This window comes from Bos grunniens, chromosome 3 (genome assembly GCF_055505025.1).
Source record: "Bos grunniens cultivar Pamir isolate PY7600 chromosome 3, Bosgru_T2T1.0, whole genome shotgun sequence".
Classification (NCBI taxonomy): domain Eukaryota; kingdom Metazoa; phylum Chordata; class Mammalia; order Artiodactyla; family Bovidae; genus Bos; species Bos grunniens.
The window spans coordinates 23,706,278-23,729,507 of record NC_141167.1 but is presented as its reverse complement, the minus strand read 5'-3'; the positions used below and the strand labels follow the sequence as shown (position 1 = coordinate 23,729,507).

Below are 23,230 nucleotides of genomic sequence, written 5' to 3'. Positions count from 1 at the left end.
AAACAGGCACTGGGTTCTTTCTAGACACTCTTTCTACTTTCAGGGAGCTCATAAATGAGAAGGTTAATAAATAATACTGTATCAAAGTAGGGAGTGCCTTAAATAGGGAGTGTGAGCAGAGAGCAGAGAAAGACTAGATACAATCATCTTTATAAATTGCAAGGTTACTTTTCCCATACACTACATACTACTGTGGAGTAGGTGTGGCATCATGAAATGAGGTTAAATAGAAGAATTAACTAAGATGTCCTATGTGAAGCTCCCAGAATGGAATCTGGCATGCATTAACTATGCAGTAAATGATAGTGATGACTGTTGCTGAGTTGGATTCCCACTAGAACTCTCCGAGGTTGGAATTAAAATACCCATTTTGAAAATAAAAATTTCAAAGAGGGTACATGATTTAGTTTACCCCAGACTCCCTCTGTTAGAAATGACCCAATTGGGGCAAAACCATTAGCAGGCCCAATATAAATAAACTAATGTTACCTGAAGGTATTTCTCATTAATCAGAGAAACAAATTCTGCTAAAGCCTTTAGTTATAAATGTGTTTACTGTTCTGGGTAGGTAGCATTACTTCAGAAGACCTCGAAAGAGGACTGTTAATGGTAGTGCTTGGAGACCTTGAAGACAGATGGTGTTCAAAATAAGGAGAAATTGATCCTCGCTGCTCTCAATCCCTCACATTGCTACAACTGAGTAGACAGAGGGCTAGCTCAAAAGGAAATGGGGTGTGTGTGTGTGTGTGTGTTTAAGGCAAACTCTGTGGCCCTGACATCTCATTTGCTATCCTTTCTCTCAACAGAAAACAAGCCTGGAGTTTTATATTGATATCCACGCCCACTCCACCATGATGAATGGTTTCATGTATGGCAACATCTTTGAGGATGAAGAGCGGTTCCAGAGGCAGGCGGTTTTCCCCAAGCTCCTCTGCCAGAATGCCGAGGACTTCTCCTACGTGAGTCAAGAGTTGGCTGTGATCCAGCCCCAGGTCCCCTCCCCAGACCAGCCCTCCTTCCCATTGCCACCCTGTCTTTCACTGAGTTAGATTTGCTTTAACATTCACAGAACACCTACTTGTGCTGTGTCTTGTGTGGGTAATAAAGACAGACATAAACAAGCCCTGCCCATGCCTGCAAGCAGCCCGTCACCTGTCAGTGAGGAAGACTCTTGGAAAAGATCGCACTTGCTTTGTCTGAGGAGCTAGCCTTTGTTTACCCGATCTGACTCCAGCTTTAACAAGAGAAGAAACTCACTGAGCACCTCCCAGAGTCAGGCTCTGGCCCTGGTGTCTGCTTTCACGGACCTCTGGCATTTGTTCTCTTTGTTGTTGTTGTCCGGTTGCCAACTTGTGTCCGACTCTTTGCGACCCCATGGACTGTAAGAGGCTCCTCTGTCCTCCGCTATATCCTAGAGTTTGCTCAGCTTCATGTCCATTCAGTCAATGATGCTATCTAACCATTTTATCCTATGCCATCCCTTTCTCCTTTTGCATTCAATCTTTCCCATCATCAGAGTCTTTTCCAAAGAGTCTGCTCTTCGCATCCTGTGGCCAAAGTATTGGATCTCAGTAACAGTCCTTCCAATGAATATTCAGGGTTGGAATGACTGGTTTAAGCTCCTTGCTCTACAGGCGACTCTCAAGAGTCTTCTCCACACCACATCTCAAAAGCATCAATTCTTTGGTGCACAGCCTTCTTTATGGTCCAACTCTTACATCCATACCTGACTACTGGAAAAACCATGGCTTTGATTATGGGCACCTTTGTCATCAAAGTAATGTAAATGGCAGTTACTAATTTAAGAACCATGCTGGGTGCTTTCATTTAATAGTCTATGTAACCCATCTTTATAGTAATCCTGCAAATTGGGATTCATATCAGACTTTTCAGATGAGGAAGCTGAGACGCAGAGGTGCTGTAAGATTCGCTAAAGGTCCCATAGCCTGACTCTCTTCTCCTTTTTCTGTCTCTCACAGTCTAGCACGTCCTTTAATCGGGATGCCGTGAAAGCAGGAACTGGCCGTCGCTTCCTTGGTGGGCTGCTAGACCACACTTCTTATTGCTACACCCTTGAGGTTTCCTTCTACAGCTACATCATCGGAGGCACCACAGCTGCTGTGCCCTACACGGAAGAAGCCTGTATCCTTGGCAGTTTCCCCTTTCCCCTCCCCAGCCCTGGGCCAGCTCACATCCAGCTGAGAGTACCCAGGTCTGCCAGGGTTTACCAGATGCCTCAGGAATCTGGTCTCCAACTCAGGTGAGGGCTGAGATCCTGGGGTGAGGATAGACGTGGCTGGTTCTGCTGGTATCATCTCTGGATTGTCCTATTTGCCTCCTGCCCTCCTAATGGACACCCCTCCCCATATGCCTCTGCTACACCTCAAGTCTTCCTCAGGTACCTGGACCCATGACTCACCCATACCTGTGCCTATCTCTCTTTCTCTCCTCTGCCCCCAACAACAGAGTGAGTCTTCCGTCATCTAAGGTATGTAAGCACACAGACCAGAAGCTCATCCCGAGCCTGCTGAGGAAGACCTTGACTCGGTCTTGAACTCCTCTTTCTCACCCTGAATATATCTCTGTTTTAGGTTTTTAAATTTTGTTTTTTTTTTAATTTTTATTGAAGTATAGTTGATTTACAATGTTGTGCCAATCTCTGCCATATAGCAAAGTGGCTTGTATAGATACACATTTATGCATTCTTTTTTAAAGTATTCTTTCCCATTATAGTTTATCCCAAGAGACTGCATATAATTCCCTGTGCTATACAGTAGGATCTTGTTGCTTATCCATTCTAAGCGTAATAGCTTGCATCTACCAATGCCAAACTCCTAGTCTATCCCTCTCCCTCCTCCACCTTCTTGGCAACCACAAATTTGGTCTCTAGGACAAGTCTCTTTTTACCTTCTATCTTTCTGTCCTCCAGCTCCCTCCCCTTCTGTTCTTTCCACTCACTGCTTTCTCTTTTGCCTGTCCCCACCTTGTCCCATCGCCTTCTGTCTCTCCCTCTTGCTTCATTTGATGTGTTCCTCCCTTCCCTCCTCTATTTTCTCCCCCTCCCCACCCTCCTTTCCTGTCTCTCTCCCCTCAGCCTCCTTCCCATCTTCCCCACCTTCCCTACCTTTTCCCACTTGTCCTCTGAGCATCTTTCTCTCTGCCTTTGCATTTCCTTTGCCAACTCACTTTTCCTCTTGGCTTACTCATAAAATGTCCACAAGAACCCCCAAGTGTGTCATGATCAAACTAGAGGTCGCCTTCTAGCTTGCTTGATTTTTTAGGAATTGTTTAGTAATTCTAGGTTCCTGAGTGTTGATTTTCATTTCAAGGTCACTAAATAAGGGGTTGTGACTGACTGTGACAGCTTCTGCTTATCTTTACCCTTTTGTTTTGGATTGACCCATGTCTCCTTTCTGAACACTTAGTTTCTCGGAGAAAGAATTATAGTTGATGGAGAAGAAAGGAAAAGGATGATATTAACTCTCTGTGTACAGACTCTGTTTCCCCAGAAGTGGGCATCCTCCTTTCAACCATGGGGAGAGTTTATGGAGTTCTCACCACACTCTATTCAGGAAAGCTTCCTTTCTGGTCAAGACATGACTTGGCACTAGTCCACACTATCCGTTGCACCCTCATGGCTCAGGAATGAACAGTGACCTAGCAGGGAACATGGAGGGCAGGGTGATGGCCTCAGAGGGAGGGGAAAGTAGTTAGCAGACCAGGTGTTAGACCAGTATTCTAGATCCAGCACAACAATGTAGAGATCATGGTAAGAACGGCAGGAGAGTCCCCTCACAGTCACCTTGAAGTCTGCTTTAATGACCACCTGACTCATAGACCAGTGGAGCAGGCTCTACTCTATCTCAGAAGACCCTTGCTTTCCAAAGTTCTGGCCATCTCTATGTGCCACAGTGCAACCCTCCCCCCACCACACACACACACACACACACAGACACACACAACTTGATGGTGTGCAGCACATGGCTTCTCCTGGATCTGCTAACTGCTGTGCTCCACACCTAGACACATCCCACACTGCCCCTGACTAGCTCACCTTTGATGTCAGGGCAAAGGAAATAGAAGGACTTGCCTGGAAGAAGAGTTTGAGCATTTGCACCTAAGGGATCCCACATGTGACTCATCTCAGTGAGATGAGGGTCCCTCCAGAGGAGGCCTGTACTTAGTTTGTGGCCAACATCTGATGTCCAATGTGATGGGTTCTCCTACTCTATGTCAGCACCTCCAACATACCTTTGTGTTGGAAGCAAATGAATTTCTTGGCAGAATGTCCCTCCCTTGGCCTAGACCCAAGGTTTCCTCCTCTCAACACCCAACCCTTGTTAGTAGACCATTAGTGCATTCTAGGAATCCTACTAAGCACTGGGGTAAAATATTGACCAAGAAACCATGGGCCCTGACTCATAGAACTTCTGGTCTACTTGGGAGCTGGATAAAGGAAAAGGACACTTATAGTCTGTATAGTAAGTCTTGTTGTGGAGGAATCCCAGGGAGCCACGGGAAATGTCCATTTAAAAATATATGCACCACCATGTGTAAAACAGATGGCCAATAGGAAGCTGCTGTATGGCACTGAGAGTTCAGCTCATGCTCTGTGATGACCTGGAGGGATGCGATGGGGTAGAGCGGAAGGCAAGAGGGTGGAGATACATGTATACACACAGCTGATTCACATTGTTATACAGCAGAAACTAACACAAAACCGTAATTATACTCCGATTAAAAAATGAAATACACAGTGAGTGTCTGCCATAAGCCAGGTAAAGTTCTTGTATTAATAGCAGTGAACATCCTGAAGACAAAAATATCTACCCATAGAGGTTAAGAGGAGGCTGAAACACTGTTTCAGTAGGTCAGGGAAGTCTTCACAGCAGAAGTGACATCTAAACCGACTTTTTAAAACTGAACAGAAATTAGGCAGATTGCCTGGGGTGGGTTGTTGGAGGGATGGCATCTGAGACAGAGAGGGAAGGAAGGAAGGTGGGCTGTAGGAGCTGTGACAGGTGCATTATGGCTGAAGGACTGCAGATGCAGGAGATGAGACCAAAATGGCAGCCTGTGAGGAATTTGATCTAGAAGGAACATGAAGGCCATCGAGAGCAGTAGAAGGGCTTTAAAGAGCAGTGGGAAGCCTCTGGCTGCAGTGGGAAGGACAGATGAGAGAAGGCTGTAGGCAGGGGCATGCTGGGAGCTGTTATGACAATCCAGCTGGGAGATGACTCAGGACTAGACTCGAGTGGTGCTGTGCAATGTTTAGAATGTGGAACTGGGAAGACTTGGTGTTGGTGGGGACCAGGAGATAGTGACTGGAAGGAGTGCAGGGCGGTGGGTAGTGAGACAGAGCAGAAGCTGAGCAGGCCACCATGCTGTTGGAGCCACCCAGTCTCATCTGCCATCCAGGGGACAAGAAGAGGAACCTGGAGTTTCTCCAAGGACATGCAGGCCGAGTCAACACATACAAGCATGATTTAACCTAGTTCTTGTTTGAAATGCATTAAAAAAAAAAAAAAGAGCCTTCATCTCCTAACAGAGGGAGACTTCAGACAGACAGATTGTGATCCTTGTTGGCTGTTGGCTTCGTGTCCCAATCAGAAAAAGAAATTACATGGTCTGATAGGAATGGCAATATGGTCTGGGAGGATGTCCTCCAGACTGGGAGTCAGGAGACCTGGATCTGATGACAACACCATCATCGTCCCCGAGCATGCCCTTCAGCAAGTCCTCCAAGCTCTCTGAGGCAAGCTGTGTCTCCTTCACAAAGGCACCAAGAGCCTTCCTGCTTTCTTGACCCCAGCAATGGGAACTCAACAGATACTCGTGAAAAGAGAGCAGACTTTCCACTTAGACAAATCAGGTTTGAATCCAGGTTCAGACGGTCACTGGTTGCGTTACCTTGGGCGAATTACGTAACCTCACTGCACCTCAGTGCCCTTGTCTGTAGCAGGAGGACCTAGTTAATACTTAACCTCACCGAGTTGCATGGATGTTAAATGAAATAATGTACAGGAGTGTGCACCTTAGGCTTTAAATATTAAGCCAACTCATTGGAAAAGACCCTGATTCTAGGAAAGACTGAGGGCAGAAGGAGAAGAGGGCGACAGGGGATGAGATGGCTGGATGACATCACTGATGCAATGGATATGAACTTGGGCAAACTCTGGGAGATAGTGAGGGACAGGGAGGCCTGGCTGCAGTCCATGGGGTCTCAAAGAGCCGGACACAACTGGGTGACTGAACAACAACAACAATCGATTAGAACATTGTAACTGTAAATGAGGACTCACATTTGTGTAAAAGAAAACAGTTGGGGCTGTTAGACCAAGAGGCTGGGGTTGTGCTGGTAAGGTTCATGGGGCAAAGGGTCTTGGTGGGGTCGCCACAGTTGAGAACCTAGACCTCAGAACAGCATCTGACTCACACAGTGAGTGGGCATGTGAGATTCCCATGGTGAAGTTTTCTTATGTCTGTCATCTAGAGTGTCCCCTTCCCAGCCTTGGGAACCACAGAGGCCACATTAGCTATCAGAAGATGCTAAGTGAGAGAAAGATCAGGGAAGGGCGGGGAAGGCGGGGAATCCTGAGGGATATCTCACCCAGGCCCACAACAGTGTCCACCTCCTCACACTCCAGACCATATGTATCAATGTTAGTCGGTGTTAGTCGCTCAGTCGTGTCTGACTCTTTGCAACTCCATGGACTATAGTCTGCCAGGCTCCTCTGTCCATGGAATTCCCCTGGCAAGAATACTGGAATGGGTCACTATTTCCTTTTCCAGGGGATCTTCCTGACCCAGGGACCAAACCTAGGTTTCCTGTATTGCAGGCAGGTTATTTACCATCTGAGCCACCCGAGAAGCCCAGAACATATGTATCTGTCAGCTTAATTTCTCTCTCTGGAAAAGCCCCAGCTAAACATTACCAAGCTCTTGCTCTCTGACTCTCCTCCTCTACTATATCAGGATAATATAGCAATGGACACAGACAGTCACTGATGCTTCCCTAGCTGTGTGACCTTGGGCTGGTTACCTCACCAATCTGAGCCTGTCCCCCTATTTATAATATCAAAATAATAATACTGATTTTGCACAGTTATCAGAGGAGTGCAATGATACAAATCCCCTGGCCTGCATGACATCTGATAGGTACTCAACAAATGTTCTTCTGTCCCCAGTTTTCTCAGCCCCATGCAGACTGCATGACTTTGCTTCCAAAGATTATCCTTTAACCAGATGATCTTGAAAGCCAGCAACCGAGCTCGAATCTTTTTTTTCTTTTTAAAAATTAATTAACTAATTTTTTAATTGGAGGATAATTGCTTTACAATGCTGTGTTGGTTTGAATCTTGATTCCATTGTTATTACTGGGTAGCTTAAAGCAGGCCCTGTCCTTTTTCTTAGGCTCAGTGTCTGATATTTCTAACCTGTCAGAGCTGCAGAATGAAATTATGTGTGGACTTGCCTCTATTCTGGTCCCTTCCAGCCCTGATATTCTAAGATTTTGCTGATTCTAAAACTAAAATTTTATAATTCTCTGCTTAGATGAAATCTTGATATCAAGAATCCACAGTTGTGACATATGTGAGTCTTAAGATTAAGTGACTCCTTAGGCATGAGTTTCAATCCCACAGGGAAAATCAGTACGAAAGTGTCCTAGATGATTGATCAAGCCAAGACGATAGCTACTTTCATTCTTTAGTTAAAGGGCTCTTAATTGAGGGGTTTATAGATGGGCTTTAGGAAAAGCTTATGAGCTGTCTAAAATTTATGCGAAACTGTGGGTAAAGATGCAGAGTTCATTTTCTGGGAGGAAGATGGATAACTTTCAACAGAATCTAAAAGAAAGCCATGCTTAGCGTCTGCTGCCCTGGCTGGTGGCCTCTGTCCAGACCATGGCAAGAACACAGCTCTGGTCAATGTTGCAGGTGTGAGTTCTGCTTTGGATCTCTCTAGCTTAGGGCCCTAATTAGTTATTTAACCTCAGTTCCCTCATCCGGAAAGCGAGGATAATGATTATTTACCCAAGGCAATGGCACCCCACTCCAGTACTCTTGCCTGGAAAATCCCATGGACTTAGGAGCCTGGTAGGTAGGCTGCAGTCCATGGGGTCACTAAGAGTCGAACACAACTGAGCAACTTCACTTTCACTTTTCACTTTCATGCATTGGAGAAGGAAATGGCAACCCACTCCAGTGTTCTTGCCTGGAGAATCTCAGGGACGGGGGACCCTGGTGGGCTGCCGTCTATGGGATCGCACAGAGTTGGACACGACTGAAGTGACTTAGCATAGCATAGCATAGGGTTGTTCTGAGGGTTACATGGGAGAAAGCAGATAAATAACGGGGCATTTACTCAGTGCTGTTAAATATTAGTTCCCTCGCCTCCCTTCCCATGGTTTGTTGTTTTTGTTGTTGTTGTGAAATGTTAAATTCCTGAGAATTTGGGGCCATTCTTCAGCAAACCTTATTTACATTTTATTGGCCTGCCAAGTCATAAATATGCTCTGTTCAAACAATTTTTTAAAAAAGAGAGAAAGAAAGGCTAAACTGGAATCATAAAATAACCCAGAGTTTCTCTGGCCTTTGTTTATGGTCTGGTTTCAAGCCAAAAGGAAATAGCTCTTTGACATATGGATGAGAAAAACATTGGAACAGAGACTGAGGGTCCTTAGTAGACTGTTTTCCACACACACTTATAGCTGTGGGCACTTTGAAATCAGAAAATGCTGGCTCTAGGAGAAGGAAATGGCTGTGTAGCCAAGAGAAAATGCAGAGATTTAGAATTCAGTTAGTTGTCTTGGTCTCAATTCACAGCCCACTCTGTGCCTTGCACAGGTTCTCTGAAGCATATGGCAGACATTGGAGATACCATTTATTTACTCATCCATCACGTGAAACTCACTAGACACTAAAAATAGGGAGATGAATAAGGCATGGTCCCTGCCTTCAAAAAGGAGACAGTTTTGAGAGGAGAGGAAGCAGCAGAGAGGGGTAAATGATCAGCCAGAGGGAAGCTCTGCTGGCTCGTGACTCCCATGGGAGCTCTGTAACCATGCAGGAGTGCTGGGGAAGAAGAGGGAAGAAAGACTTCCTGGAGGAAGAGAAACTAGGTCTCAGACCTCCAGAATGGCTGTGATGCAGGCAGGAGAAGAGGGTGAAGGCGCCTTCCTGGCAGAGGGAGACATAAAGGAGAGAGCCCAGATTCCAGAGAGAGAATGTACATCCAAAGTATTGGAAGGTAGGAAGTTGGTTTGGGCTAGAAACAGGAAGTGATAAATAAATATGGGCAGAACCAGACCATGAATAGAAGGGAAAAGATTTGTGAACTGTATAACAGGAATATTAAACAAGCTGTACACACAAGGTACAATTATGAAATATGTTTTATCTCCCGGTTGACCCCGCAGATAGATGCATATGTGTTCTACATCTAGATCTAGAGATATAACAGCTCTTGCAGATCCCGTGACTTCCCAGCCACTCTCAGGAAATTAAAAGTTTTCTAATTAATTCTGGTCACAAGACAGTCTCAGTTCAGCAATGACTATGTCTGGTCCAATCAAAGTCATTGAGCCTTTTCAAAGCTAAAACCTTCCCATCCTCTAGCTCAGGCCTCAGACAGGTGCTCAAGGTGACTCCTGTTTCCCTGGCTTGACTTCCAGACCTTTACCCCATCTGGCTAACCCCAGATGTTTACCCCTCTGAGGTTGAGCAGGATCAGGGAAAAGGGGAAAGGGAAGGGAAGGTCTTCGGGGACGAGTGCTCCCAGAGAGGACCTGGGCAATGCCTATGAGCTTCCTCAGACACATCAGCCCCAGGGCTAGAGAGCTGCTGATAGGGGCAAGGGTTCCCTTGTTCATGGATCCCACCTCAGTCTCTGGTGGTCTGGTGGTTCACCTCCACTGGGACACTATGCCCTCTAGTGGCCCTCTTGTCTAAAGGAGAGCTAAAGTTTACAAATCTGGTTTTCTGGTTTCGTTGTCCAAGTCCTGCCTGGTAATTTCACATATATGTGGGATCTGAAAAAATTGGTATAGATGATCTTATTTACAAGCCATAAATAGAGACACAGATGTAGGAAAAAAACATGGGTACCAAAGGGGAAGGCAAGGATGGGATGAACTGGGAGATTGAGATTGACATATATACACTATTGATACTATGTATAAGATAGATAACTATTGGGCTTCCCTGGTGGCCCAGACAGTAAAGAATTCGCCTGCAATGCAGGAAACATGGGTTCAATACCTGGGTTGGGAAGATCCCCTGGAGGAGGGCATGGCAACCCACTCCAGTATTCTTGTCTGGAGAATCCCCAAGGACAGAGGAGCCTGGTGTACAGTCCATGGGGTCACAAAGAGTTGGACATGATGGAGTGACTAAGCACATGTGTAAGCACCTGTAGAGCACATGGAACTGTACTCAGTGGAAGGAAATCTGAAAAAAAGGGGGGTATATGTGACGTATAGCAGAATATATATGTTAAGTGTAGCTGTACAGTAGACCCTAACACAACACTATTAAAACAGCTATACCCCAATAAAAATTTATAAAAAAGAATCAACAACAACAAAAAAAAGTGGTATCTACAGACTTGAGATCTCAGCTAAAATCAAGACTAGTACAGTTCCATCTTAATAGCATGTTCCAATATCTAGCTGGTAGAATTTCTATTGATTGCCTGGGTAAGGGAAGAAATCAAGGAAGATGCCCAGTTTCCTGACTTGAACAACATGGTAGATGGTGGGGCCAGTCATTCAAATACAGAGTATTAGAGAAAGGAGTTGGAGAGCGGGATATTCTGAGCTCGATTTGGACTGTGTTAACTGTAGGGGGCTCATGTGACATACAAACGGAGATGTCTGATAGGCAGATGGGTCTGTGGGTCAAATGTTCTGGGGAGATACCTGAGCTTCAGACAGACTTTTCAAAAGCTACCGTAGAGTCATAATGAAGGAAGTTATTTTCTTGGTGTGCACACACAAGGTGGATTTTCCTTTAAGTTGGTAAAATGAATGCTGGGCTGGGAGTCACGATCCCAGTTCCAGGATGGCTTCTGCCTCTCCCTGCTCTCATAAAGCTGTGTGGCCTTGGTTAAATCACTTTACTTCTCTGGCTAAAGCCTGTAGGTAGACCCTCAGTGAGTGAATGAATGAGGGAATGAATGAAATGGAAGCAGACCTCACCAGCATCTGCTAGCTGGCTCACTAATAGAACAATGAGTTACCAGAATATGTATGTGAGCTGGGGTGGTTAGCAGGAGGAGAGGGGTACTTCCTTAATTTTCTTTCTTGGGGATGAGGCTTCATTTTTTAGGCAGAAGAATAGAAAGCAGTCAGGTCTGACTTGATGGGTGGCACAGAAACACACCCAGGTACTTCTCAGTTCCTGTTTTTGATGGCTAATATCAAGCCTTTGTTAAGATTCATAAACAAACAAACAGAAAACACTTCAACAAGAAGGCTTTGGTAACAGGAGACTAAATGGGACTGAAACCGGTTGGATTTGTTTTTCCACCTCCATGCAGACAGGGACTAGAATTTGGTCCTTAAATATGAATGCTTACTGAATGACTGGCAGAGTAAATGAACGACTAATAGTAGAAGTAATCATGGTAAAAATAATAATGTTGCTTCATGAGATGACTCAGGCTCCCTGCATTGGAGGATTAGCTTGCCATGTAGATTTGGGGAATTCATTTCCCTTTGGGTTCAAATTTTTCTATCTTTAGGTTAGAAATTGAAGATCTCCAAGTTTATTTCTAAATCATTAGATAAGTAGGTAGATAGATAGACAGACAGACTGACTGACAGTCAGATACAGAAAGAATCATTTGATTTTTGACCTTTGAGATAAGTCCCTTTTACATATAGGAAAAGTAAAGCCCAGGAAAGTCAAATAATGTGCCCCAGGCTGCTCTCTCAGTTCTGCCTGGTGGACTTTGTCTTACTTTTTCCCCTACTCTGCCATCAGCCCAGTTTCCCTCTACTTCCAGGAGGACAAAACCCTACAGAGCCTGGGACCCACTAGCCAGCTCTTAACCACCCTATAGCCTCGCTGCATGTAACCCCCCACCAGGCTGGACATATTTGTAGTTTCCCATCATCTGGACGACAGCAGCTGAGCTGCCTTGCTCTTCATGAATCCTGCCTTGACCTTTCTGCCTCCCGCCTGCAGAGTCAAGTGCACCTTCTGCCCAGGGCTGGAAAACCTAAATGTCACTACCTTCCCCCAGCCTCCCTCATCCCCCTAAATGAGGTTTCTAAGGGTTTTATCTGCTGTTGTCAAGTTTATAGTCGTAATTCGAAATGCTGTTAATATTACTGACAGCAGAGAGCTACAAATTACAAAGTTGTAAAGTTACTTTACGGTGATAACTGTCAGCCTTCACTAGCGGCACTGCAAGGCTCCATGGAAACCAAGTTGATGATAAAAAGAATTGATATTGTCTCAGGATTATGACTGTTAGCTAATGGCTGGAGAAATCCTGGCTGGTTCTTAAGTAACTTGAACATGTTTGTTTCTATTCATGTTCACTTGCACACTTATATATACACTTACTTGTGTTTCTATTATCTTATTGTACAAATGTAGGAAGAAGCACCAAAATAGGAGGACTTTACCCTAAATCTGTTCTAGCCATTTGCAGATTTGGGTCTTTGACCAGCCCTAATGACACTGAGTGGGGCTACCTGCCACACTGTAGGTATTTAATAAATAATTGTTGAATGGATGAATGCCTAGAACACTTAAAGGGCTTAGGCAATATTAAGAACAAAGGTATTGAAAAAAATCTGTCTTTACAGTAAACCAAGAAAACGAAAGCAGTTGTGGAAGTACTGATTTGGGGGAATGAGATTTCCTGTGTGATAAGATGGTTTAGGCATCTTAATTCACACTTAATACTATTAAGCTTGGTATTAGTCCACAAGGCAAATGTATCAGCCCCCACACCCACCACCCACTGCTCTCCTGCCAAAACTGATGTCGACTGGCTGCATTAATAGCAGCAATTGTTGGGAGCGAGGAGGTGCTGTCCTTTCTTTGCCCTGTTGTGTCAGGGGCCCCTGGAGCCCGGGCTTGATTACTGCCCACTCCCCACCTATTCAGGCCACTGAGAAAATGGTGCATGGCCTCTGAAGAACTAGAATGGGAGGGAAAGCAAAACTGGGTTTAACATCTGTCCAGACTTGCCTGAAACTGAGGGGTTTCCTGGGACAGGGAACTCATGGTGTTAAAGCCAGGACAGACCTAGGTAAAGCAAGATGGTTGTCACCCTACCGTATTATGGCCTAGGAGGAACTGGCCAGGGAACTGGGGATATTCTCCTTGAAAAGAAAACATCCAGCCTCTTTGCTTTGATCAAATTCTCAAGAGTCCTCAAGGAGCAGAGGGAGTAGTCTGTTCTATGTGCCCCTAGAGGTCAGAATGAGAGCCAGAGCAGGTAGCTCCAGTTTGAACCTCTACCTGGAAGGGCCCACTTACTGAGTGCTTATTATCCTCCTGGCCTGGTTTCTGGGGATGCCAAGAAGAGTGGCAACAGCCTCTGCTGGAGAAGTTCCCCAGGTGGTTGGTGAATAGGCAAGAGAGTAACTGCAGTACTTGTGTTGTGACAGAGGGGGTGCAGAGGGGGCAAGAAGGGGCACTGACCTGAAAGAGTCTTGTGGACTGCAAGAGCGATGTGTGCAGAGTCCAGGCACCTGGAGAGCTGCTTCCTTCCTCTGGACAAGTCCAGGCCTTGGGGTGCAAGCTGGGGAGTGAGAAACAGTGAGGCTGGAGAGGGCTGCAGGACCCAGCCAGCGAAAGGCAAACCAGGGTTGCAGGGAGAGGACACGACGGGGTGGGGTGTGGGGACGGTCAGGGGAGGCAGGCGAGTGCTATCGACAGATGTGCGCCACCTCAAGTTACATCCTCTGCCCAGCTTCCCACCACTCCTTTCATCTTTAAAAGCATGTACCCGCTGGACACAGGCTGTGGAAGAAAATCAAGTCAAAGAATCCCCCCACTTTCCTGATTTTCCAAGGGAACCAAGAGTTCCCGTTTCTCTGATCATTTCATCTGACTAGAGGTTTGTTGTTGTTCAGTCACTAAGCCATGCCCACCTCTTTACGACCCCATGAACTTCAGCACACAAGGCTTCCCTGTCCTTCACTATCTCCTGGAGTTTGCTCAAACTCATGTCCATTGAGTCAGTGATGCCATCCTATAGTCCATGTGGTCGCAAAGAATCGGACGTGACTGAGTGATCAGCACCTCCACTGTCACTGACCAGAGGTTTGGGGGTTATCTTACTGGCATCACTGGGCAGTGGACAGTGTTCTTATGTGAGACTCTTGAGCTGTGGATTTTGTTAATCTGCTCTTTGCCACTGATTTGCTGTGTGAAGCTGAGCAGATCACTAGCCCTCCCTGCATCCCATTTTCCCATCTGTGGAATGAAGGGTTTGGACAAAGGACCCCCGTCCTCCAGGCCTCATTTAAAGGACCTGTTGAGTTTAGGTCTAACTCATGTTTATCAAGTACACAGCCATCCCTAGGATTTTGTCAACTCCCTGTGGGCACAGGCCATTCACCACAGGTCCACCAACCCTCCCATTCTTCCAGAAAGACCTGGAACCAGCACCTTAACTCTCACTTCCCAAGCAGCAAAAGCTGCATGCCCGGCGGGACACGCTGCCTGTCTGGGGTTTCTTATCCATCAATATTTTCCTCAAGATGATAAATGTCCTGCCAATAAGAGGAGGCAGCTGCCAACCCTGTCTGAGACAGGGCCTGTAGCTGAAGTCGCAGCCGTGCCTGGCGTGCTGATGTGTCTGGAGAGGCAGGAGGTGGGAGTTGTGGCTGGGAAGATGAAAGACAGAACTTAGAGAGAGGAGGAGGTTAGGACCACTGCTCTCAGTCTATGCAGATTTTGCCATGAGTCAGTGGAGATGAGAGAGGAGACAGAGTATGCTAGGATTTTAGTTCAAAGCAAAATATTTTTACAGCATTTACAGAGCTCCTACAGGATGCTAAGCTCTGATTAGACCATCAGGAAGTGAACAACCCTTATCTGTGTATAAAGTGCATTCAGAACCATCATCTTGCTTGATTCCACCAACAATTCAGAGAGATGAGTATTATTGTTTTTATAAACAAGAGGGGAGCATGCTGTCCTTGAGTGCTTATTCTAAGCCATGACCAGTCCCCGGCTCTAAAAGTACAGAAACAGATGGAAGAAGCCTGCTCGGTTGACACAGTCTATAGGAGATGGGGCAGTCCACTCCCAGAAGCTTGAATTTGTTTCTTCTGATATCAAACTTAAATCTGAGTGCCCCACTAGAGTACAGTTTCTCTGATGAAATCAGCCATGTGATCAAGGAGCTAATTACAGCTGAGTTGTAACTAAGAGACGCCTTTGTTCCATAAGAGGATGAAGAGAGCCTGGCCTTTGGAGCCAGGTTCACCTGGGTATAGATCTTGGCTCTGTTACTTACTAGTTGTGTGACCCTGGGCAAGAGACCTGCTCTCTCTCAGACTGACTTTGCCTGTCTATAACAGTGATGGTTATGCTACTTACCTCATAGGCTTGTTTCAAGCAGATAGAAACAAAAAATTCTCAGGTGCCTCATATAGTAGATTACCTGGAACATGGTATGCACTCGATAAATGTTATTATTACTGTTTCTAATCAAGTACTGAATTACATGAATTCTAAGTAATGAGCATCTGGGCTATAAGGAAGAAGTGACATCAGTGCAGGCTGGACATTTCATGAAACTCCCAGGAAGGTTCTTAAGATTCTAAAAAGGTTCCTAAGATTCTTAAACAGCAGTCCTCCTAAAAGTGCGTCTGAAGTTCTCACATATCCCAACAGAGTCAGACTTCATCATCTGGACTCATGTGCACAGTTAAGAACTTTTCATCAGGACAAAGTCATTACTGATGAGGCTTAGTCTGTGGTCAGGATGTGGGACTGAGAGCAAGACTCAGGATGTGACAAGGTGAGGTATTTGGAGAACATATGTCAGCATGGACTCCCCTGGTGGCTCAGGTGGTAAAAAGCCTGTCTACAGTGTGGGAGACCTGGGTTCGATCCCTGGGTTGGGAAGATCCCCTGGAGAAGGAAATGGAAACCCACTCCAGTATTATTGCCTGGACAATTCCATGGATGGAGGGCCCTGGTGGGCTATGGTCCTCAAAGAGTCAGACGTGATTAAGCAACTAACACACAGCCCTATGTAAGCACTCCTTAATCCTGATGTTGAGGAAACAGTAACATGTTTGGGTTCTTCTCATGGAAAGTAAAGACTGGAAAGTGCCATTATTTTTTTTTTTTTTCCTTTTTTTATGTGATCACAGACAAGGGACGCTCCATCTCGGTGCCTCGGTCTTCCTGCTGTTGCCCGCCTTGTGCATGGTTGTGCAATCAGATGGCGGAGGGTAGAAGAAATGGTTCTGAAATCTAGTCTGCCCTGTACTCAAGAAAGGGATGGCTTTTGGTGAAGGGGAAGAGAGGGAGCATAGGGAGAAGCTGGAGGCACCCTGCCCTTCAGGACAGAAATCTGCCATCAGTTAGGGGCAGGGCAGGGCAGGGCTAGAGGAGACACTAGGCTGGCTCAGAGGCCCCTAGGGGACCCAGACCAGCTCAGTGCCCATCCTGTGTCTGCATGGATGCACAGAGTAACCTGGCTCCACCAAGAGGTCCTGGTAGTAACCCCCTGACCTGAACCGGAGGCTGGCCTCTCCCTTCCCTCCCTCATCTCTGTCTCTCTCTGCCTGGCTGGCAGAGACCACAGGCTGAGGCTCATTGCTGTTGTCTGAGGCTGAAGTGCCCTCTCCTGGCCCCCAGGGTGCATGGCTGCCTTGGAAAGTCTGTCTTCATCCTGCAGAGGTTGGGAGACTGCCAAGTCCTTTGTCTGAGCCAGGATCTGAGCTCTGGGGGCCTGAGCCACCTTTGGGGGGCAGAGAAGGGAGGGGCAGTCCGCTCACCTCTCCCAGGTTTCCCTCCCATGTGGTCATCCACCCTCCTGCCTGTTTCTTCCCACCTCCCCACCTCTGATCCCCCACTTCTCTTCTTGTCTGTAGGTCTGCAGGACTCTGTCCCTTGTACACATACACACTCACTCACACATGTGTCTAGCGTGCCCGTGTGTCTAGCATGCCCTCGCTCAATCCCACCTGCTGTCTTCTCCTTCCCCCAGCCTCCCATCTCCCTTCCCCTCTCCTCCACTCATCCTTTCTCTCTCCTTCTTTTTCCTTAGCTCCTTTCCTCTCTTGAGTGGAAATGTTTTGCACCAAAATCTGCACTGGACTCTAGTGTCCTCCGTTTGCACTATCCTGTGCAGGTGTGCAGAACCCCGACACTTAACTGCCCTGGTGATGAAGATTAAAGGAGCTGGTGCTGCCCGGGGCGGGAGGGAACTACGGGCGGCCTCAGCACTCCCTGCCCTTCCCACCTCCAGCCCCATGTGTCTGTTCTTCCTCTCCTCTCATCCCCCACTGGCCCTCCCTCCCTCTTCCTCTTTCCCCTCTCCTCACAGCTCAGTACAGATTCACATTCACATACCATTGATTGAGCTCTTTGCAAAAGTGGGAACTTGACCTTCACCTTGAAGGAAATGTCTTTCAAGGATCACCATCTGCCTTTTCCCCAAATGAGAAGAGCAGATTTTCTGACGAAGTGTGCTATCTGGGCCTGTGAACCGAACTAAGGGACAAGCAGAGGGTGTAAGGCTGTCAGGAGAGTCCTTCTTCCCAGAGTGTCCTGGGTTGTGAGGAGGAGTCATCTCCTGAGGCCCCACATGACACCCTGGTGTGTATGTCCGTGGGCCACTTATTCTAATGAGACTGCTCATTTATTTACCATGTGTGCTAATTCCAACAAAAGCCCAGGCCATGCTAAAGCCACACGGAGCATTTCCCAGCACTGAACTCTACAGGAAAGCTCTCACCCCGAGACCTACGTTGGGAGAACTGGCCTGTGGCCTCTTAAGCCTTCCTTCGGCAGATGCCAGCACCAGTGTCAGGAGGTTGCCGCTCACGGCATCCCCTGGGGAGACCTGAGGGCAGTCACAGGTTGCAGCTATTTGAGGGCTAGCTGACTGCTGCACCAACACAGGCTGTGCTTCCGCACCTCCCTCGGGGAAAGTCTCGTCTCACAAGCCAGCTATGCAGATACCAGGACAGCCAACTGGTCCAGGCTTGGGCAAGGGCCAGGACTGGATGAATTTGAGCCACTGTGGTTCAGTGGTTAGGAGCCCAGGGTTCTGCAATCATACCAATCTGGTTTTAAACCTTAGCCCTGCCATTTCTGAGCCCTGCACAACTTTGGGCAAGTTGCTTCAGCTCTCTGGACCCCAGACTCTTTATCCACCAAATAGAGAAAATGATACAAACTTCCCAGGGTTTTTTGTGAGGTTAAATGAGAATGTAAGTACTTAACACCCTGACTGACTCCCAGTAAGGAATGGTAGCTATTATTACACATTACGATTCTATGTGATCACTTCATGGGGATCGGCTGAGTAGGTGGTCAGAAGGCCAGCTGGTTGAGGACCAGACTTCTTGCCTGGATGGAGAACCATCTGCATCCCCACAGAGATGTGCAGCCAGACAACTAGGTATAAAGCAAAGAGGAGTCCTCTTTTGAGTTCTCCGCAAGAAAACTGCGGCTGTGGTCCGCCCTACTTACGTGCATTAAGGGCAGACTGAGAAATCCCAAGTTCACTTCCGTTTGGCTAAGCATTTTAGTAATATTTGCAAGTGGCCTTCTCTGGGATTCTGGAAATGCACAGCATTTAAAAGACTCTGAAGATAATCTGAGTCATGGAAAGTTGGGAAGCTTTTGAGAGACAAAAAATATTTACTGATTGCCAGCCACTTGCCAGGCACTATGCTAAGGGCCTTGTTAGCATATTCAATTCCCACAGCAGCCTTATGAAAGAGGCACTATTTCTGTCTTGCACATGAGAACAATGTTGACTCAAGATATGGGCGTAGCTGAGGTCACGCAGCTCATAAAGGCAGGTTCTGAACCCAGAGCCCTGTGACTGCCCAGAACCTGCTCTGCTTCTGCGCTCACAACAAGACTAGGTGAGATTTCTTTGCCTCATCCCATTCTCCCCAGAGAATGGGCCCCCACTTCTCCTTGTAGAGGCAGAGGACCACCAAGCCTTGGCAGAGCAGACCCCTCTCTCCTAATAATGCTGATTCATGCCATTCCTCTTCTCTGGTTTTCTTCTGAGCAACTGAGAGTTTTCCCTTGGCTTAAACTCCTCCATCCCTCACCAGAAGGTGACTGTGGAGGAAAGTTACTGGGCTCTGCTGAAAGTCATTTTTAGATTCTGGAGCAGGACAAACAGGAACAATGACTTCACATGTGCATGACTAATTCAAAGCACTTTAATCTTGAAAATGTCAAACTTTATGGTCAGTGGCTGTTCCTCAGTGAGCAGTGGCACTGTGGAAACTAAAATAGCAGGATGGCAGGGCGCGGAGACTGGGTGCCTTTGTAAGGGCAAACAATCGCCAAAGGTGATGATGGCTGGAGCCCCGGGACAGCTTTGAAGCACAGACTGAAAATACAAGTCATCAAGTGACTGGCCATCTAAGAGTAAGATGTTCCAGGCAAACGGCACACATTAGTGGAGATCTTTACTGCAACCCTGAAAGATAGGCGTTATGGTCCCTGTTTGGAGCAAGAGGTGGGGGAGGAGATTGATGCTCAGGGCAATTAGGAGATCTGCCCAAGGTCATGCATTTGGCAGGTGCCTCTGCAGACTCTTAGGCTCAAAACTGTCAGTTTCAAAAGTCTGCTCTATTGCTGCTGCATCAGTTGCCTTTTGCCTTCATGGATTTAAAGCAACATGAACTCATCCACATTGGATCCACCAATGATCTGAGATAAATTCGGAACAAGTAATTAACATCTTACTTCATATAACCTTTGATCTGTGATGAGAAACAAGACCTTAGGAAAAGTTCACTGGATTCTGGCTTCTTGGAAGTCAGGAGCCAAGCTGGAAACTAGACTACCAGAAAATTACTATGTGACTGAGAGAGTTTGTTTTCCCTCTCTGGGCTTTCATTTTCTTGTTTATAAAAGTATTAGAGGGATTCATGCAAAATCAAATATTTACCAAGCACCCACTTTATACCAGGTCCTGTGCTTGGCATTGAATATTAAAGAGGAGTAAGACATTGCTTATTCCTTCACGGGAGCAGTTGAACCCAGAAGTCTCTAATGTCCTTCCCTATTTGGGCATTCTGTAAACTCAAATTCAGTCATAAGGTCAAGGGACTTTGACCCTGTACAGTGTGTCTTAGACCTACTGGGACCTAGACCCAGGATTTGGAGCCATACCCCAGTGGGTCCAGGGTCAACACACATACATAGAGACCCCTGCGTCCAGTAGACAGGGAAGTGAGTGCATAGAAAACAAAAGGGCCCAGGAACTGACCATTACTTTGTTCAAGTATTTACTAATTTGTTTTTGGAAGTGTTTCTGAGCACTGCCTCTATGTCAGGCCTCATACTGTGCTCCTGGAGACACAGAAATAGGTCAGAGGAGGTCCCTATATTCCAGGATGCTATGTACAATCTGATGGATTAGTTGATGTGCAGACACTATAAATAATGGACATTCTGGGGTCAGGCCTAAGACCCAACACCACATATGTTCAGGAGCTGGGAATGTCTGGAGCTTCAAGTGCCAGGAGGGACTATGGGCAGAGCACTCTCCCTTGCCACACTGATGTTGGGTATATCTGGGTGACCAGCTTTGGTGAATGGGAGGCTAATAGAAATGACCAGGATGGAGGTCTCCAGTGTGCCAGTGAAGCTTGGCTTGGCATTGGCCATTCTAGTGATCAACCAGGAAAAGAGATGCCACAGGGAGACACTTTTACCTCAGTCTGGCCCCAGAATGAACACTGCAGACCCACCTGCAGCTGAGCCAGCCTGGAGCCCTGCCTTCTGGCTGAGTTTATCCTACATCAGTCAAGCTAGCCATGTGTAGACTTGGGAGAGAGAAAATGGGGGAAAACTGGATGTTGTTTAAAAGAAAAAAGATACAGCGATTGGAGACAGGAATGAGAAGAGGGGTGAGGCCCTTGTTTTATGTGTTCCCCTGAGAAATACAGATACTAGCCATTCTGAATGAGGGGTGATGGCATTATCAGGTTTGCAGGATTCTTGACCCATAGAGAGAGACAGCAACCATAAGACCCCATTGGGGCTGGAGGCCAATAGTCTTCCCGGCTGAGCTTTCCATCAGGTCAGCCTGGGAGTATCACAGCATCTTCTGTGCTCCCAGCTGTTGAGCAAAGTAGACCATGGAGATTCCCACCAGGGTACTGATACCACCACCCACACATAGCCTTATACCTTATACTGATACCACCACCCGCGCACAGACTGCTCCACAGTCCTGGAGCAGCCCAGGACTGCTCTGGAGCCAGTAACCTCCAGCAAAAGGCAGTCCCACCTTTCTTCCTTCAATGTGCAAACAAATATCATCATTCACTCTGTGTGTCACAGCATGAAAGAGTGGGAAGCACTGACTTAGCATGGGGGTCCAGGCCCTCCCTGCCCTGCCAAGGATGTGCTGTCTGCTCTGATCTGTTCCCCACCCCACAAGGTCTGTCTCCTTCAGGCCCCAGACGTGTCTCCCTTTTCTCGGATGGCGGGCAGAGACCAGACATCCAGTGTTGCACCTTTGCATCCATAACACACTGTCTGAGGATTTTTTTTATTACCCTGTCGAGACAAAGAGCAATGGGCTGCATTTCAATTCAAGACCCAACAGACTGCAGTGCTGAGTCTGAATCCTTCATGGCAGCCTCTGCTCTAGCTCTGCCAGCTGCCCCCAGGTTGTCTATACTGGGTGTTTCCGTTGCCCTCCATCCCCACCTTCTCTGTCTTCCATCCAGTGCTGGGGCATCAGGTGTATTTAGATGCCAGAAGAAAAGACGGAGATGGTCAGGTGTGGGTCCAAACTGCCTTAGAGCTCAGGAATGTCTGAAAGTAAAGAGGGCTGGAGCAGGTGGGGACATCTTCCTGGAGGTGATGGGCCTTGATAACAAGATTTAGCAAGGTGCTGTAGCTCACAATTTACAAGGCTCTCACATACAGACAGGGTCTCAATGAATCATCACAACAACCCTGTGAAGGAAGAACAATTATTCTCATTTTCCAGCTTAGATAACAAAGGCTCAGCCAGGTAAAATAACTTGACGAAGTGCATTGCCAGTAAGTGAGTGTACAAGTCAGTCAAGGTTCTCCGGGGAAACAGAACCAATAGGATGTGTGTCTATATAGAAAGAAATTTATTTTAAGGAAATGGCTCATGTGATTATGGAGGCTGGCAAGTCCAAAATCTGCAGAGTGGGCCAGCAGGCTGGAAACCCTGGGAAAAGCCAATGTTGCAGTTCAGGTCTGAAGGCTGTCCACTACAGAATTCATTCTTTCTCATGGGATCCGTCAACTGATCTTATGAGGCCCACCAACATTAGGGAGAGTAATCTGCTTTACTCAAGGTTCACCTATTTAAGTGATAATCTAATTCAAATTGTCTTCACACGAACACCCAGAATGATGTTTGAACACTTATCTGGGCATTGTGTCCCAGACAAGTTGATATATAAAATTAACCATCACTGTGGTAGGACTTGGGTCTAACCCCAGGTCTGTTGGCTTCAGATTCTGAACTTGGCTACATCAGATCATCCAAACGGATCTGTTTTGAACTGCAAAGCAGAATTTGAAAGAGTAGTGTTTAGTTCACCTTAAAAAATATTGAGGGTCTTCACTGTGTCTAGTTCTACTGATGCTGAGATTCAAAACAAAATAGCGTCTGCCTCCAGCCATCCAGTGAAGGAATTTACAATCTAGCAGTGAAACAGTGAAGGCGTTCTGGAGAGTAGATTATCCTGAGTAAAGGCTGAGAACTAAATAAAGGTAGAACTAAGCATGTTAAGACATTGGCCTATCTTGACTGGGGAGTTCATTCAAAGGAGGCTTAGGAACTGAAGTTGGAAAAGTCCTTTGGGACCAGATCAAAGAAAGCCTTGGATGCTCTAGTACTAATATGAGGTTTTAGCTTATAGGCAACAGGGAGCCAGAGAAGGTTCTTGAGTAACAGAGTTGCATGAAGAAATCAGTGATTTAACAGGAGGAGTGGGTAGTGTATATAGGAGGAGATAGAGAAGGGGAGTCAGGTCATTTTACCCTAGACCAGT

The 23,230-nt window shown here is 46.6% G+C and overlaps 1 protein-coding gene across 7 annotated transcripts in view; it reads left to right on the top strand.

Moving 5' to 3' along the window:
* LOC147375312 (BEN domain-containing protein 5) overlaps window positions 1–23,230 on the top strand; it is a 1,469,512-nt gene that overhangs the window by 1,408,730 nt on the left and 37,552 nt on the right. For all 7 annotated transcript variants that reach the window (XM_086387400.1, XM_086387368.1, XM_086387358.1 and 4 more), the window contains 2 exons: window positions 807–959; window positions 1,980–2,142. In XM_086387400.1, the coding sequence (XP_086243526.1) occupies window positions 807–959; window positions 1,980–2,142 (316 nt within the window). The remainder of the gene's footprint in view (window positions 1–806; window positions 960–1,979; window positions 2,143–23,230) is intronic.